The 16,129-nt window shown below is 47.3% G+C and overlaps 1 protein-coding gene across 2 annotated transcripts in view; it reads right to left on the bottom strand.

Moving 5' to 3' along the window:
• LOC137436367 (dnaJ homolog subfamily A member 1-like) overlaps positions 1 to 12,864 on the bottom strand; it is a 57,085-nt gene extending 44,221 nt beyond the window's left edge. Inside the window, exons 1-4 of one of the 2 annotated variants that reach the window (XM_078786360.1) lie at positions 12,751 to 12,864; positions 3,098 to 3,237; positions 2,516 to 2,696; positions 632 to 736 (exon numbers count right to left, since the gene is read on the bottom strand). In XM_078786360.1, the coding sequence (XP_078642486.1) occupies positions 632 to 736; positions 2,516 to 2,696; positions 3,098 to 3,229 (418 nt within the window). In that variant the 5' untranslated portion in view covers positions 3,230 to 3,237; positions 12,751 to 12,864. The remainder of the gene's footprint in view (positions 1 to 631; positions 737 to 2,515; positions 2,697 to 3,097; positions 3,238 to 12,750) is intronic. The other variant, XM_078786361.1, reaches the window with a different exon arrangement.
• Between the last annotated feature and the right edge of the window lie 3,265 nt (positions 12,865 to 16,129).

Raw genomic sequence — 16,129 nt, 5'->3', positions numbered from 1 at the left:
CATACATGCAATACACAATGCACAATACACAATACACAAACGCACAATCCAGTTGCAGAGACATCTCAAGGACAATCAAAGGAAATTGGATGTATCTGAGCTCAAATTGGAATGTCATAGCAAAGGGGTTGATTGCATACTTAGACTCAAGATATTAGAGCTCTTCATTTTAAATTATTTTATAAAAACTTCTAAAAAAAAAAAAAAAAAGTTAAAAAAAAAAAATCCACCTTACATTGTGGGGTATTATGTGTTGATAAAAATTTTTTAAATTTCATCCATTTTAAATTCAGGCTGCAACAACAAAATGTGAAAAATGTTAAGGGATGTGAATACTTTCTGAAGGCCCTGTACTGCAAGCAATTCCTAATTTAGAATGCATCACAATCTCAAAATGTTTTTTTTTTTTTAAACAAGCATGCCAAAATAAATATTTTGTAAATTTTCATTTTGCTTGGACTTTGTTGTAACATTTCCTTCACCCAATTTAATTCAACTGCAATAACACAAGAATCAATGGCTGCCATTTGTAACGTCCTTTGACAATTTCACATCAAGTAACAAAACATGCAAAAAATAAATGAATAATAAATAAATTAATAAATAAATTAATAAATAAATAAAACATTACCTGCACATTTGTCACACACAACATTCTTCTGCAAAGAAAGCTTTCGTGTTGAACCATTGTACAAGTCTTCTAGTGACACTGACAACTGGTGGACAACATTCTTCCCTGAAAAGAAAAGACACAGCACAAAATGGAAAATAAAAAAAAAGTTAACAAACAGGCATCAATCAGTGCAGTGTTTGTGATTATTGGGTAGCACAAGCAAGAAGTATTCCGCACTCATTGCAGTCTCACAAAAGCATCAACTTAAATTTGTATTTAACGAGCGTGGATCAGCTCGCTATGTTAGCCTCACCACATGTTGCTGCAGAGGCACAGGCTTGTTCAAACTGAGGATAATGACCTGACTGTACTTGAGTTGCTGTGTTGTCATGATTTACACCAATCATAATACAAACATTTATTTTGCATACATTTATTTGTATTATTGGTGATATTATTTATTTGCAAGTTATTTGTAACATTAGTGATATTTTTTATTTGTAATATTAGTGATATTATTTATTTGTAACATTCGTGATATTATTTATTTGTAATTTTTTCTTAACATCAGTGATATTATTTATTTGTAACATTAGTGATAGTTTTTATTTGTAATATTAGTGATATTATTTATTTGTAACATTAGTGATATTATTTATTTGTAATGTATTCTTAACATCAATGATATTATTTATTTGTAACATTAGTGATATTATTTATTTGTAATTTATTCTTAACATCAGTGATATTATTTATTTGTAATATTAGTGATATTATTTGTATTATTTATTTGTAATATTGGTGATATTATTTATTTGTAATATAAGTGCTATTATTTATTTGTAATTCATTTGTAATTTATTTGTAATCTAAAAAGGTCCAAGTGGTGTGAAGCTCTAAATGGTCTAGGGTCCAAGCTGTCTCATCGGTCTGAAGAGTGCAAGGGCTATAAATGGTGTTAAAGTCTAAGGGGTCGAAAGGTACTTGAGGGGTGTAAAGGTTTAAACTTTAAAGGGTATAAAAGGTTGGAAGGGTGAAGTATCTGAAGGTGTCTTAAGTATTGAAAGGGTCTTAACCCGAGGAGGCATGACTCGGGTCCAATGGACCTGATTGCCCATAGAATGCCTTCAGGCAAGGTAAAGGGTTAAAGGTAAAAGTGGTCGAAAGGGGCTTCAGGGTCTTTTGGGTATTTTGGATCTTCAAGGGGGTCTTCAGCGTATGTTGGGTCTTTTGAGCCATTGTTGTCTTCAAGGGTCTTTTAGGTATTTGGGGTCTTTTGGGAATTTTGGTTATCGTGGTCTTTTGGGTCTTTGGGGCCTTGGTGATCTTCAGGGTCTTGGTGGTCTGAAGGGCCTGAGAGGACTTAACGGGTCTTTAAAGGTCCAAAGGATCTCAGCAGTCTAAAGGGTCGAAAGGTATATTCCAGCAATACATAATTAATAGACGTACATAATTAATAGACAGGAAGCAACCGGCGTTCAAACAGTACGTAACGAGAAGGGCACTCGGTAGAGCGCATACCTCCACCAGGTGAAGAGTTCACGTTTTGTCCGTATATGGACAAACCCGTTTCCGTTTACGGCACTGATAGGCCAGATCTGGATGTGAACCAAAATCTAATCCCTTGTTATTTTTGCCTCACCAACGCATCCACCTCGTTTTGTCATAACTTATCCACAACTTTTTGAAATATCATGTCATGTCTGGTTTTTTTGGTCCGAGCTCCAATGGTGAAGAATCACTTTAAAATTCAAAAATTCTCATATTGGCATCGAGATCTTCACTCGAAGATTGTCACACACCCAATCTGTCCACCAGGTTTCAGTGAAAACCGTCCATAACTTTTTGAGATATTGTGCCCACAGACTTACAAAAAGACAGACAGATCTATATAACGCATACCTTTCCTCTCCCGCTGCATGCCGGCACCCCCTCCAAAGAACATGTTGAAGATGTCCATGGGGGAGCTCAAGTTCCCTGCCCCCTGGCCTCCTTCTTTCAGGGCCTGCTCTCCCCCACGATCGTACAACTCGCGCTTTTTCTCATTTGAGAGGACTTCATATACCTGGGAGATCTGCTTGAACTGCAGACACACGAGAAATTGGAACAGGTTCATTTGATTTCAATCCATCTTCAATTAATACCATGAGTGCGACCTGTTGATGGTCACCTTAGTGAACTGGGGCATGACGTGGAAGCCCATGCTGGTATCGGTTTTACGCTCGCGTTGCAGTTTCACATCGATTCACAATCGTCGAACCACAACAGAAGCGCTCAACATGAATGGACATTGGAACAGTTGATTCTCTCAATATAAATGGGGGTAGAATCCCCATGTCCAATGAACCCGCATATGTAACATCATAATATCTCAAAGTTAAAACATTTATTAAAATTGCGAATATTTGTAACCAAAAGGTTTTGTTAATAAATGTAAAATCACAAGGATCTGATTATGAAAGGGATCGATGAATGCACACACACCTTGTTTCCCTCTTTGGGGTTTTTGTCAGGGTGGTACTTCAGGGCAAGCTTGCGGTAAGCTTTCTTGAGTTCGTCAGGTGAAGCATTTGGCTTCACACCAAGGGTATCGTAGTACGCAGTCTCCTTCACCATGTTACCTGCTTAAAGAAAGAATGAATGGGGTATAAATGATTACGTATGAGAAAACCATTTGTGAAGCCCTACAAGGGTGCGTATTGAGGGGCAGCAATTGGAGGAAGATGCAGGTGTGGGGGAAGGGGGAGATGGGTGGGATGATCGACGGGGGTAGGCAGTAGAAAGCATATGATGGGATGGAAAGGTAGACGGGGTAGATAGATTTAAGGGGCATGGGGAGACTTCGCGGCAGGGACAGACTGGAACATGTTGGGGATGGTCTGGGGTTGAGTGGACGTGCCATTGGGATGGAGCGGGACAAGGGAGAGTATAATATTGCAAGTGGGAGGAGAGGGAGTGGTCGACGGGGGAAAGCATGTGCAAAGATGAACCATGGGAGGGGACGGAGCGTGCAATGATGTGGTCAAGGTGTGGAGAAGGAAGGGAATGGTCAAGAGGGAGTGTTTAAGGGGGGGGGGGGGGGGTAGGGGAACGTCCAAGGGGGAAGGGAAGTGGGAGTTGACACTTGGTGCACAGTGCGGCTGCACGGGCGCTGTTCCTCAACAAGTGATGAATCAACAGAACGTTGGTCCATCTGGCATACATCAGACTGCGGTGACGAGGTTTCCAATCAGGCAGCTAAATGAGCAATTCACTCTGAACATGTGACCAAAATCCCGTTCGGTACATCTGACCTTCATGGAATAATAAAAGTGAAAGTTCATTAAAAGTTCATTGGGATAACGGTAACCGCCCCCCCCCCCCCCCCCCATTATACTTCAACAATGAGTTAACTTTAACTCATCGTTGCTTCGGATGGTGGTTAGCATAATCCAACGTCCTGTGTGTTTCCCTCACGTGCACTCCCCCCCCCCCCACCCCCACCCATATTTGAAAGCCCCTCGCTCCAATCAAGAGAAAGTTGTTCACACGAGCCACGTCCATACTCATTATCCCCACTACCACAAATACCCCATTGCCAAGCACTCCCTTTTTACCTTCGCAAAAGCGGAAGGTTATGTTTTGATCGCTGTGTATTTATTTGTATGTCTGTGTGTGTGTGTGTGTGTATGTTATTCGCATAACTCAAAAAGTATTCAACCGAATTGCATGAAATTTGGTGGGATGATTGGTTATTATACGGGACACATTTGATTAGATTTTGGGAGCAATCGGGTCAAAGGTCAAGGTCAAGGTCACGAAAAGGTCAAAACTGTTCACTGTTCTGTTCCCTACACTCCCATGCCAAGTACAGAACAGTAGCTGCGGCGAAGGTATGCGCTCTACCGAGTGCCCGTTCTAGTTCCAGGTTATTATGATACCGTCCCCCCCCCCCCCCCCACATTACCCCATTCCTAAGCACTCCCTTTTTCCAGGTTATGATACCTCCCCCCCCCCTATTTCCCCCAAATGACCCCATCCCAGAGCACTCCCTTTTTCAAGGTTATTGGGATCCATATCCCACCCCCCCCCCACCCCATTTTCCCCCACATGACCCCATTCCCAAGTTATAGTGATCCCTTCCACCCTTTTCCCCCAACAGACCCCATTCCCAAGCTACAGTGACCCCCCAATTCTATCTTAACAGACCCCATTCACAAGAACTCACTTTTTCCAGGTTATTGTGATTTCCTCCCCCCCCCCCCCCTCTTTCCCCCAAATGACCCCATCCCCAAGCACTCCCCTTTTCAAGGTTATTGGGATCCAATGCCACCTCCCCCCCCCCCCACCCACCACATTTTTCCCCCACATGACCCCATTCCCAAGTTATTGTGATCCCTTCCACCCTTTTCCCCCAACAGACCTCATTCCCAAGCTACAGTGACCCCCCAATTCTATCTTAACAGACCCCATTCACAAGAACTCACTTTTTCCAGGTTATTGTTGTTTCCTCCCGACCTCCCCCCCCAAATGACCCCATACCCGAGCACTCCCTTTCCAGGTTATTGTGATTTCCTCCCTCCCCCTCTTTCCCCCAAATGACCCCATCCCCGAGCACTCCCCTTTTCAAGGTTATTGGGTTCCAATGCCACCTCCACCCCCCAACCCCCCCATTTTTCCCAAAATGACCCCATTCCCAAGTTATGGTGCTCCCTTCCACCCTACTCCCCCAACAGACCCCATTCCCAACCTACAGTGACCCCCGCAATTCTATCGTAACAGACCCCATTCCCAATAACTCACTTTTTCCAGGTTATTGTGATTTCCTCCCTCCCCCTCTTTCCCCCAAATGACCCCATCCCCGAGCACTCCCTTTTCCAGGTTATTGTGATTTCCGCCTTCCCCCTCTTTCCCCCAAATGACCCCATCCCCGAGCACTCCCTTTTCCAGGTTATTGTGATTTCCTCCCTCCCCCTCTTTCCCCCAAATGACCCCATCCCAGAGCACTCCTTTTTCAGGTTATTGTGATTTCCGCCCTCCCCCTCTTTTCCCAAAATGATCCCATCCCCGAGCACTCCCTTTTCCAGGTTATTGTGAATTACTCCCTCCCCCTTTTTCCCCCAAATGACCCCATCGCCGAGCACTCCCTTTTCCAGGTTATTGTGATTTCCGCCCTCCCCCTCTTTCCCCCAAATGACCCCATCCCCGAGCACTCCCTTTTCCAGGTTATTGTGAATTCCTCCCTCCCCCTCTTTCCCCCAAATGACCCCATCCCCGAGCACTCCCTTTTCCAGGTTATTGTGAATTCCTCCCTCCCCCTTTTTCCCCCAAATGACCCCATCCCCGAGCACTCCCTTTTCCAGGTTATTGTGATTTCCGCCCTCCCCCTCTTTCCCCCAAATGACCCCATCCCCGAGCACTCCCTTTTCCAGGTTATTGTGAATTCCTCCCTCCCCCTCTTTCCCCCAAATGACCCCATCCCTGAGCACTCCCTTTTCCAGGTTATTGTGAATTCCTCCCTCCCCCTTTTTCCCCCAAATGACCCCATCCCTGAGCACTCCCTTTTCCAGGTTATTGTGAATTCCTCCCTCCCCCTTTTTCCCCCAAATGCCCCCATCCCCGAGCACTCCCTTTTCCAGGTTATTGTGAATTCCTCCCTCCCCCTTTTTCCCCCAAATGACCCCATTCCCGAGCACTCCCTTTTCCAGGTTATGGTGAATTCCTCCCTGCCCCTCTTTCCCCCAAATGACCCCATCCCCGAGCACTCCCTTTTCCATGTTATTGTGATTTCCGCCCTCCCCCTCTTTCCCCCAAATGACCCCATCCCCGAGCACTCCCTTTTCCAGGTTATTGTGAATTCCTCCTTGCCCCTTTTTCCCCCAAATGACCCCATCCCTGAGAACTCCCTTTTCCAGGTTATTGTGAATTCCTCCCTGCCCCCCTTTCCCCCAAATGACCCCATCCCCGAGCACTCCTTTTCCAGGTTATTGTGATTTCCTCCCTCCTCCTCCTCCTCCTCCTCTTCTTCTTTCCCCCAAATGACCCCATCCCCGAGCACTCCTTTTCCAGGTTATTGTGATTTCCTTCCTTCCTTCCTTCCTTCCTTCCTCCTCCTCCTCCTCCTCCTCCTCTTCCTCTTCCTCTTTCCCCCAAATGACCGCATCCCCGAGCACTCCCTTTTCCATGTTATTGTGATTTCCGCCCTCCCCCTCTTTCCCCCAAATGACCCCATCCCAGAGCACTCCCTTTTCCAGGTTATTGTGATTTCCTCCCTCCCCCTATTTCCCCCAAATGACCCCATCCCCGAGCACTCCCTTTTCCAGGTTATTGTGATTTCCTCCCTCCCCCTCTTTCCCCCAAATGACCCCATCCCAGAGCACTCCTTTTTCAGGTTATTGTGATTTCCACCCTCCCCCTCTTTTCCCAAAATGACCCCATCCCCGAGCACTCCCTTTTCCAGGTTATTGTGATTTCCGCCCTCCCCCTCTTTTCCCAAAATGATCCCATCCCCGAGCACTCCCTTTTCCAGGTTATTGTGATTTCCACCTTCCTCCTCTTTCCCCCAAATGACCCCATCCCCGAGCACTCCCTTTTCCAGGTTATTGTGATTTCCGCCCTCCCCCTCTTTTCCCAAAATGATCCCATCCCAGAGCACTCCTTTTTCAGGTTATTGTGATTTCCGCCCTCCCCCTCTTTTCCCAAAATGATCCCATCCCCGAGCACTCCCTTTTCCAGGTTATTGTGAATTACTCCCTCCCCCTTTTTCCCCCAAATGACCCCATCGCCGAGCACTCCCTTTTCCAGGTTATTGTGATTTCCGCCCTCCCCCTCTTTCCCCCAAATGACCCCATCCCCGAGCACTCCCTTTTCCAGGTTATTGTGAATTCCTCCCTCCCCCTCTTTCCCCCAAATGACCCCATCCCCGAGCACTCCCTTTTCCAGGTTATTGTGAATTCCTCCCTCCCCCTTTTTCCCCCAAATGACCCCATCCCCGAGCACTCCCTTTTCCAGGTTATTGTGATTTCCGCCCTCCCCCTCTTTCCCCCAAATGACCCCATCCCCGAGCACTCCCTTTTCCAGGTTATTGTGAATTCCTCCCTCCCCCTCTTTCCCCCAAATGACCCCATCCCCGAGCACTCCCTTTTCCAGGTTATTGTGAATTCCTCCCTCCCCCTTTTTCCCCCAAATGGCCCCATCCCTGAGCACTCCCTTTTCCAGGTTATTGTGAATTCCTCCCTCCCCCTTTTTCCCCCAAATGCCCCCATCCCTGAGCACTCCCTTTTCCAGGTTATTGTGAATTCCTCCCTCCCCCTTTTTCCCCCAAATAACCCCATTCCCGAGCACTCCCTTTTCCAGGTTATGGTGAATTCCTCCCTGCCCCTCTTTCCCCCAAATGACCCCATCCCCGAGCACTCCCTTTTCCATGTTATTGTGATTTCCGCCCTCCCCCTCTTTCCCCCAAATGACCCCATCCCCGAGCACTCCCTTTTCCAGGTTATTGTGAATTCCTCCCTGCCCCTTTTTCCCCCAAATGACCCCATCCCTGAGAACTCCCTTTTCCAGGTTATTGTGAATTCCTCCCTGCCCCCCTTTCCCCCAAATGACCCCATCCCCGAGCACTCCTTTTCCAGGTTATTGTGATTTCCTCCCTCCTCCTCCTCCTCTTCTTCTTTCCCCCAAATGACCCCATCCCCGAGCACTCCTTTTCCAGGTTATTGTGATTTCCTTCCTTCCTTCCTTCCTTCCTCCTCCTCCTCCTCTTCCTCTTCCTCTTTCCCCCAAATGACCGCATCCCCGAGCACTCCCTTTTCCATGTTATTGTGATTTCCGCCCTCCCCCTCTTTCCCCCAAATGACCCCATCCCCGAGCACTCCCTTTTCCAGGTTATTGTGAATTCCTCCCTCCCCCTCTTTCCCCCAAATGACCCCATCCCCGAGCACTCCCTTTTCCAGGTTATTGTGAATTCCTCCCTGCCCCTTTTTCCCCCAAATGACCCCATCCCCGAGCACTCCCTTTTCCAGGTTATTGTGAATTCCTCCCTGCCCCTTTTTCCCCCAAATGACCCCATTCCCAAGCACTCCCTTTTCCAGGTTATTGTGATTTCCTCCCTCCTCCTCTTTCCCCCAAATGACCCCATTCCCAAGCACTCCCTTTTCCAGGTTATTGTGATTTCCTCCCTCCCCCACTTTCCCCCAAATAACCCCATTCCCAAGCACTCCCTTTTCCAGGTTATTATCATTTCCTCCCTCCCCCCCTTTCCCCCAAATGACCCCATTCCCAAGCACTCCCTTTTTCAGGTTATTGTGATTTCCTCCCTCCCCCCCCCCCCTTTCCCCCAAATGACCCCATTCCCAAGCACTCCCTTTTCCAGGTTATTGTGAATTCCTCCCTGCCCCTTTTTCCCCCAAATGACCCCATTCCCAAGCACTCCCTTTTTCAGGTTATTGTGATTTCCTCCCTCCCCCCCCCCTTTCCCCCAAATGACCCCATTCCCAAGCAATCCCTTTTCCAGGTTATTGTGATTTCCTTCCTCCTCCTCCTCCTCCTCCTCTTTCCCCCAAATGACCCCATTCCCAAGCACTCCCTTTTCCAGGTTATTGTGAATTCCTCCCTCCCCCTTTTTCCCCCAAATGACCCCATTCCCGAGCACTCCCTTTTCCAGGTTATGGTGAATTCCTCCCTGCCCCTCTTTCCCCCAAATGACCCCATCCCCGAGCACTCCCTTTTCCATGTTATTGTGATTTCCGCCCTCCCCCTCTTTCCCCCAAATGACCCCATCCCCGAGCACTCCCTTTTCCAGGTTATTGTGAATTCCTCCCTGCCCCTTTTTCCCCCAAATGACCCCATCCCTGAGAACTCCCTTTTCCAGGTTATTGTGAATTCCTCCCTGCCCCCCTTTCCCCCAAATGACCCCATCCCCGAGCACTCCTTTTCCAGGTTATTGTGATTTCCTCCCTCCTCCTCCTCCTCCTCCTCTTCTTCTTTCCCCCAAATGACCCCATCCCCGAGCACTCCTTTTCCAGGTTATTGTGATTTCCTTCCTTCCTTCCTTCCTTCCTCCTCCTCCTCCTCTTCCTCTTCCTCTTTCCCCCAAATGACCGCATCCCCGAGCACTCCCTTTTCCATGTTATTGTGATTTCCGCCCTCCCCCTCTTTCCCCCAAATGACCCCATCCCCGAGCACTCCCTTTTCCAGGTTATTGTGAATTCCTCCCTCCCCCTCTTTCCCCCAAATGACCCCATCCCCGAGCACTCCCTTTTCCAGGTTATTGTGAATTCCTCCCTGCCCCTTTTTCCCCCAAATGACCCCATCCCCGAGCACTCCCTTTTCCAGGTTATTGTGAATTCCTCCCTGCCCCTTTTTCCCCCAAATGACCCCATTCCCAAGCACTCCCTTTTCCAGGTTATTGTGATTTCCTCCCTCCTCCTCTTTCCCCCAAATGACCCCATTCCCAAGCACTCCCTTTTCCAGGTTATTGTGATTTCCTCCCTCCCCCACTTTCCCCCAAATAACCCCATTCCCAAGCACTCCCTTTTCCAGGTTATTATCATTTCCTCCCTCCCCCCCTTTCCCCCAAATGACCCCATTCCCAAGCACTCCCTTTTTCAGGTTATTGTGATTTCCTCCCTCCCCCCCCCCCTTTCCCCCAAATGACCCCATTCCCAAGCACTCCCTTTTCCAGGTTATTGTGAATTCCTCCCTGCCCCTTTTTCCCCCAAATGACCCCATTCCCAAGCACTCCCTTTTTCAGGTTATTGTGATTTCCTCCCTCCCCCCCCCCCCCCTTTCCCCCAAATGACCCCATTCCCAAGCAATCCCTTTTCCAGGTTATTGTGATTTCCTTCCTCCTCCTCCTCCTCCTCTTTCCCCCAAATGACCCCATTCCCAAGCACTCCCTTTTCCAGGTTATTATGATTTCCTCCCTTCCCCTCTTTCCCCCAAATGACCCCATCCCCGAGCACTCCGTTTTCCAGGTTATTGTGACTTCCTCCATCCTCCTCTTTCCCCCAAATGACCCCATTCCCGAGCACTCCCTTTTCCAGGTTATTGTGATTTCCTCCCTCCTCCTCTTTCCCCCAAATGACCCCATTCCCAAGCACTCCCTTTTCCAGGTTATTATGATTTCCTCCCTTCCCCTCTTTCCCCCAAATGACCCCATCCCCGAGCACTCCCTTTTCCAGGTTATTGGGACTTCCTCCATCCTCCTCTTTCCCCCAAATGACCCCATTCCCGAGCACTCCCTTTTCCAGGTTATTGTGATTTCCTCCCTCCTCCTCTTTCCCCCAAATGACCCCATCCCCGAGCACTCCCTTTTCCAGGTTATTGAGATTTCCTCCCTCCCCCCCTTTCCCCCAAATGACCCCATCCCCGAGCACTCCCTTTTCCAGGTTATTGTGATTTCCTCCCTCCCCCCCTTTCCCCCAAATGACCCCATCCCCGAGCACTCCCTTTTCCAGGTTATTGTGATTTCCTCCCTCCGTCCTCCTGTTTCCCCCAAATGACCCCATTCCCAAGCACTCCCTTTTCCATGTTATTGTGATTTCCTCCCTCCGTCCTCCTGTTTCCCCCAAATGACCCCATTCCCAAGCACTCCCTTTTCCATGTTATTGTGATTTCCTCCCTCACCCCCTTTTCCCCCAAATGACCGCATCCCCGAGCACTCCCTTTTCCAGGTTATTGTGATTTCCTCCCTCCCCCTCTTTCCCCCAAATGACCCCATCCCCGAGCACTCCCTTTTCCAGGTTATGATTTCCTCCCTGCCCCTTTTTCCCCCAAATGACCCCATCCCCGAGCACTCCCTTTTCCAGGTTATGATTTCCTCCCTGCCCCTTTTTCCCCCAAATGACCCCATTCCCAAGCACTCCCTTTTCCAGGTTATTGTGATTTCCTCCCTCCCCCTCTTTCCCCCAAATGACCCCATCCCCGAGCACTCCCTTTTCCAGGTTATGATTTCCTCCCTGCCCCTTTTTCCCCCAAATGACCCCATCCCCGAGCACTCCCTTTTCCAGGTTATTGTGAGTTCCTCCCTCCCCCTCTTTCCCCCAAATGACCCCATTCCCGAGCACTCCCTTTTCCAGGTTATGGTGAATTCCTCCCTGCCCCTCTTTCCCCCAAATGACCCCATCCCCGAGCACTCCCTTTTCCATGTTATTGTGATTTCCGCCCTCCCCCTCTTTCCCCCAAATGACCCCATCCCCGAGCACTCCCTTTTCCAGGTTATTGTGAATTCCTCCCTGCCCCTTTTTCCCCCAAATGACCCCATCCCTGAGAACTCCCTTTTCCAGGTTATTGTGAATTCCTCCCTGCCCCCCTTTCCCCCAAATGACCCCATCCCTGAGAACTCCCTTTTCCATGTTATTGTGAATTCCTCCCTCCCCCTATTTCCCCCAAATGACCCCATCCCCGAGCACTCCCTTTTCCAGGTTATTGTGAATTCCTCCCTGCCCCTTTTTCCCCCAAATGACCCCATCCCTGAGAACTCCCTTTTCCAGGTTATTGTGAATTCCTCCCTGCCCCCCTTTCCCCCAAATGACCCCATCCCTGAGAACTCCCTTTTCCATGTTATTGTGAATTCCTCCCTCCCCCTATTTCCCCCAAATGACCCCATCCCCGAGCACTCCCTTTTCCAGGTTATTGTGATCTCCCCCCCCCCCCATCATCATTTGCTAATTGCCGGTTGGTTTGTTCCTTTCCCAGTTTCATCCCCGTTTTCCCCATTTTCTGTATTTTATTCGTTCGTTCACCCCAATATTCCTCCTCCTAATTATACTCCACTGTGGGTGTTTCCCCTTTCCATTTTGATTTTTGTTTCCTCCATTCCGCTCCCCCATCCCGTGTTATAAAGAAATCGCTCCACCATTCACATAAAACAGGCCTCGTGGATTGGACAAGTTCTCCATTCCCTGTCCATTAACATCGGAAGGGTGAACCGATCGACACAGGACAAGCTCAGTAACCTGGAACTCCACGTGGCGGACAGAGCAACGGAGCACATTAACCTCTCAAAGGCCATTTTATGGGCACCACGTATGTGTGATCTCATTTCACTGTGAATCGGTCACCATTGTTAACATAGAAAATACAATTGTCTGCAGACTCGTTGATAACGTTAACTATATGAAAATCATAAACCACGGTAACAAACGTATGAGCCTCACCAGCTTTTTCACTCAATCAAAAGCCCGGAATAGCACGTCCACGATGACACAGTACAAACCGGCAGGCGGCAGTTCCTCAAGGATAGGAAATGGAGGGATTTCCACTTCCTTTTTGCGATTCTTTCTTTAAACGTAACGTTATTTCGCAATTCTCAGCAAATCTTCCATTCAGAGTAAACGGGGACTATTAGTACGAGGAAAAGCCCGAAATATGTACATGTATAAATAAAATACACAGTCAATACTAATTGCAGACGCGTATTACTCCACCTGAGCTGCGACCGCTGCTTAAAACAAACGATGGAATAAATAACCAAACGATCGATACAAAAAATAATTTTAACAATTTATATAATATATATGTATAAAGTATGTATGAAACGAATGTTGAAAATACAGCTGAGCCAAAATAACATTATCAAGTACCTCAGAAATGCAGAACACGTTCGCCAAGTGAGAAATTTGTCTTTCGACAGAGCGTCAATCTACGTAAGAGAGGACGCACCAAAAATGGAAAGGGTGGAAGACTACAATCTCAGGTAGGAACTGAAGAAGAAACGTGAGAGAGATCGCACCAGCATTATAAAACAAGAACAAGAGAAAAATGACCACAGTGTGGTCACCAGCTGCCACGTGTCGAATCATGAGGATATCCGTTGCAATATGCGCTACCAAATTCGACCAGTCGTTAAATTATACGCATGCACACAGTGTGGTCACCAGCTGCGACGTGTAGAATCATGAGGATATCCGTTGCAAATATGCGCTACCAAATTCGACCAGTCGTTAAATTATACGCATGCACACAGTGTGGTCACCAGCTGCGACGTGTAGAATCATGAGGATATCCATTGCAATATGCGCTACCAAATTCGACCAGTCATTAAATTATACGCATGCACACAGTGTGGTCACCAGCTGCCACGTGTAGAATCATGAGGATATCCGTTGCAATATGCGCCACCAAATTCCACCAGTCATTCAATTATACGCATGCACTAGCGTCTTTTTGTCTTTCAGCTCTGGTCTTGTCCTTTGTTTTGCGACGCAACATGCTTCATCAACTGATTACATATTGTTACGTATCGCGGTTTAGATGTTATGATGGGCCGAGCGGATGGTCCAACCGCGACCGTTACAGGATCCCCAATTGGCCCGATTCCACCCGACGTTGACCAGATCGCACCACAGATATTCAATCGGGAAACCTCTAAAGCGACCGAAAGAGAAGGAAAAAGAGAAGAAGACAGAGTACGGAGGAAGAACAGATTTATTATACACACACAAGCAAAAAGAAAGAGCGACCAAAATTATTTACAGCAATGGATGGAAGAAGCAGTCACACAGTGCATCGTTAGCTTATACTATTCAATTTACTTAACCCCAAGACAACGATTAGGACAGACGACGTTCACACTTACACGGGGGATATTGCAGGCAGGTATGGCTTGAGGTGGATTGCTGGAGAGGGAGGCAGGGTCGGAGGCAGCAGCTCTCAATTCCTCGCGTTTTTGGCGGGAAAACCCTCCGTCGCGTATCCGCTGCCGATGCTGTAGACGTCACGCGCTGGCTCGGGCACACCTGCTCCTCTCCTTCTGGTGGAGCCGTCTCCCTCCTTTCAGCGCGTCTCTCCAAAGCTGGTTTCCTCTCCGAGTACCTCTCCTCTTTGGCTTGGAGCGTCTCGCATCTCACCGCTCACAGCTCAGCTCACAGCTCCTCTCGTATGTCACCTCTTCGCTCATCTCCCAGGTCATCTGGTGAAGCAGTCCCTTACAGTCGCTTTTATCACTCGGGGCGGAATCAAGCCGCCGGCTGCGAGGGCACGCCTACCGGGTCGCTAACCGCGGTGCTGGTTGGCCAAGTGGGGTTGGCTCACTCCTCCCCTCTATGACGAGGTGGAGACACGCCTTTCTTCTCCGAGATTAGCACATGGGCAATGGCGGCTTGCGGGATTGAACACCACTCACACCGCTTTTGAAAGGAACTTTGGAGAGCGGAGATGATTGGGGAAATTGGAAGGGCCTACGCTTATTTCGTTTGATACAATGCAGAGTCAATCTAGTGGGAAACACATATTTAGCCTACATAGAATAAGGAAATACACTATTTAAAAAGATATATCGTGGCCTACGTGTAAGTTTCATGGAATTAACTAGGAGGACGGCTGCGACCATTATTTACATTACGAGGGTGTTACACATAACAAAACCATACTTTTTACATTCGTTACACTTCCTCCAAAATTGTTACACTTCTCAAAAACCGTTACACTTCTCAAATTCGTTACACTTCTCAAAACCGTTACAATATAAAGGATGGACGTGACTGTTATTTCTGTTAATGTTAATTCATTAATGTTATTTATTAGTGTTAATTCTGGGTGGCAGAGGGATCTTTTGAAACGGGCTTGGTCGGTCAGGGAAGTCCGAGTGTATGCGCATGCGCTATTCAATAATTACACCTAATTTGTGTCAAGCTCTGTGAAACGAGATTGATATGAAAACATTCATGTTGTCTTTGTTGCTAAATTTATTCTGGTTTCTTCAAACAAATCGCGATTTTAGTCCGCGATGTTCTTACCTTATACCAACGCACGTCCGAGTGTATGCGCTATTCAAAAAGGCACCCCAACAACAAGAACAACAACGCGGTCCTCTCATAGAGCTGCTCGTCGCAGCTAAAAAGAGCAATCAGAAATTGCAGACCCTTGACCCTCGCCAGGATGTATTTTCAGTGGTTTTTAAGGCTTTTGTGTTAAAACAAATATGGCGGACGAACCACGTGACCGATGACGTCATCTTTTTTTTTTTTCAAAACTAATTTATTCCTAGATTATGCTCATGAAATTGCATCTTGATCGGATGAAGTTTTATACTTGTCGAATTATGACGTCACAATGGAGGCACCTATGACATCATGATTAACATATTTTATTCCCCATGGAGAGTTCTTTACAATGAGCCATGTCTCAATTTTTTCTATTCAGCACTTTCGGAGATATAGAGGTGCAAAGTTTTTCGGTTTTTCCAAGATGGCGGCCGAACCACGTGCCCTCTTACAACATAATTAATCATTAAAAAAATTCTACAAGTGGAATTGCACCTACGGGCAAAATTTCCTGTAAATCGGACCAACGGTTGCAGAGAAAATCATATTTATTCTGTGCGGACAAACAGACAAACAAACGGACTCAAATGCAATATCTAGTGAGGGTAACAAGTAAATTAACAAGTACAAAAAGTTTTAATTAAAACAAAAGCCGCGTCGATGTTACACAATGCCTAGATGCAGCTGTGCCTATAACGTCGATGTTATAGGCACAGGACATTTCTATTGATTCGATTACTTGATGTTATTTTTGTGCAAAGTGAAAATATAT

This window comes from Myxine glutinosa, chromosome 11, assembly GCF_964187855.1.
Source record: "Myxine glutinosa chromosome 11, kmMyxGlut1.1, whole genome shotgun sequence".
Lineage (NCBI taxonomy): Eukaryota > Metazoa > Chordata > Myxini > Myxiniformes > Myxinidae > Myxine > Myxine glutinosa.
Note: the sequence above shows the minus strand (reverse complement) of the source record. Positions and strands in the feature narration are given on the sequence as shown.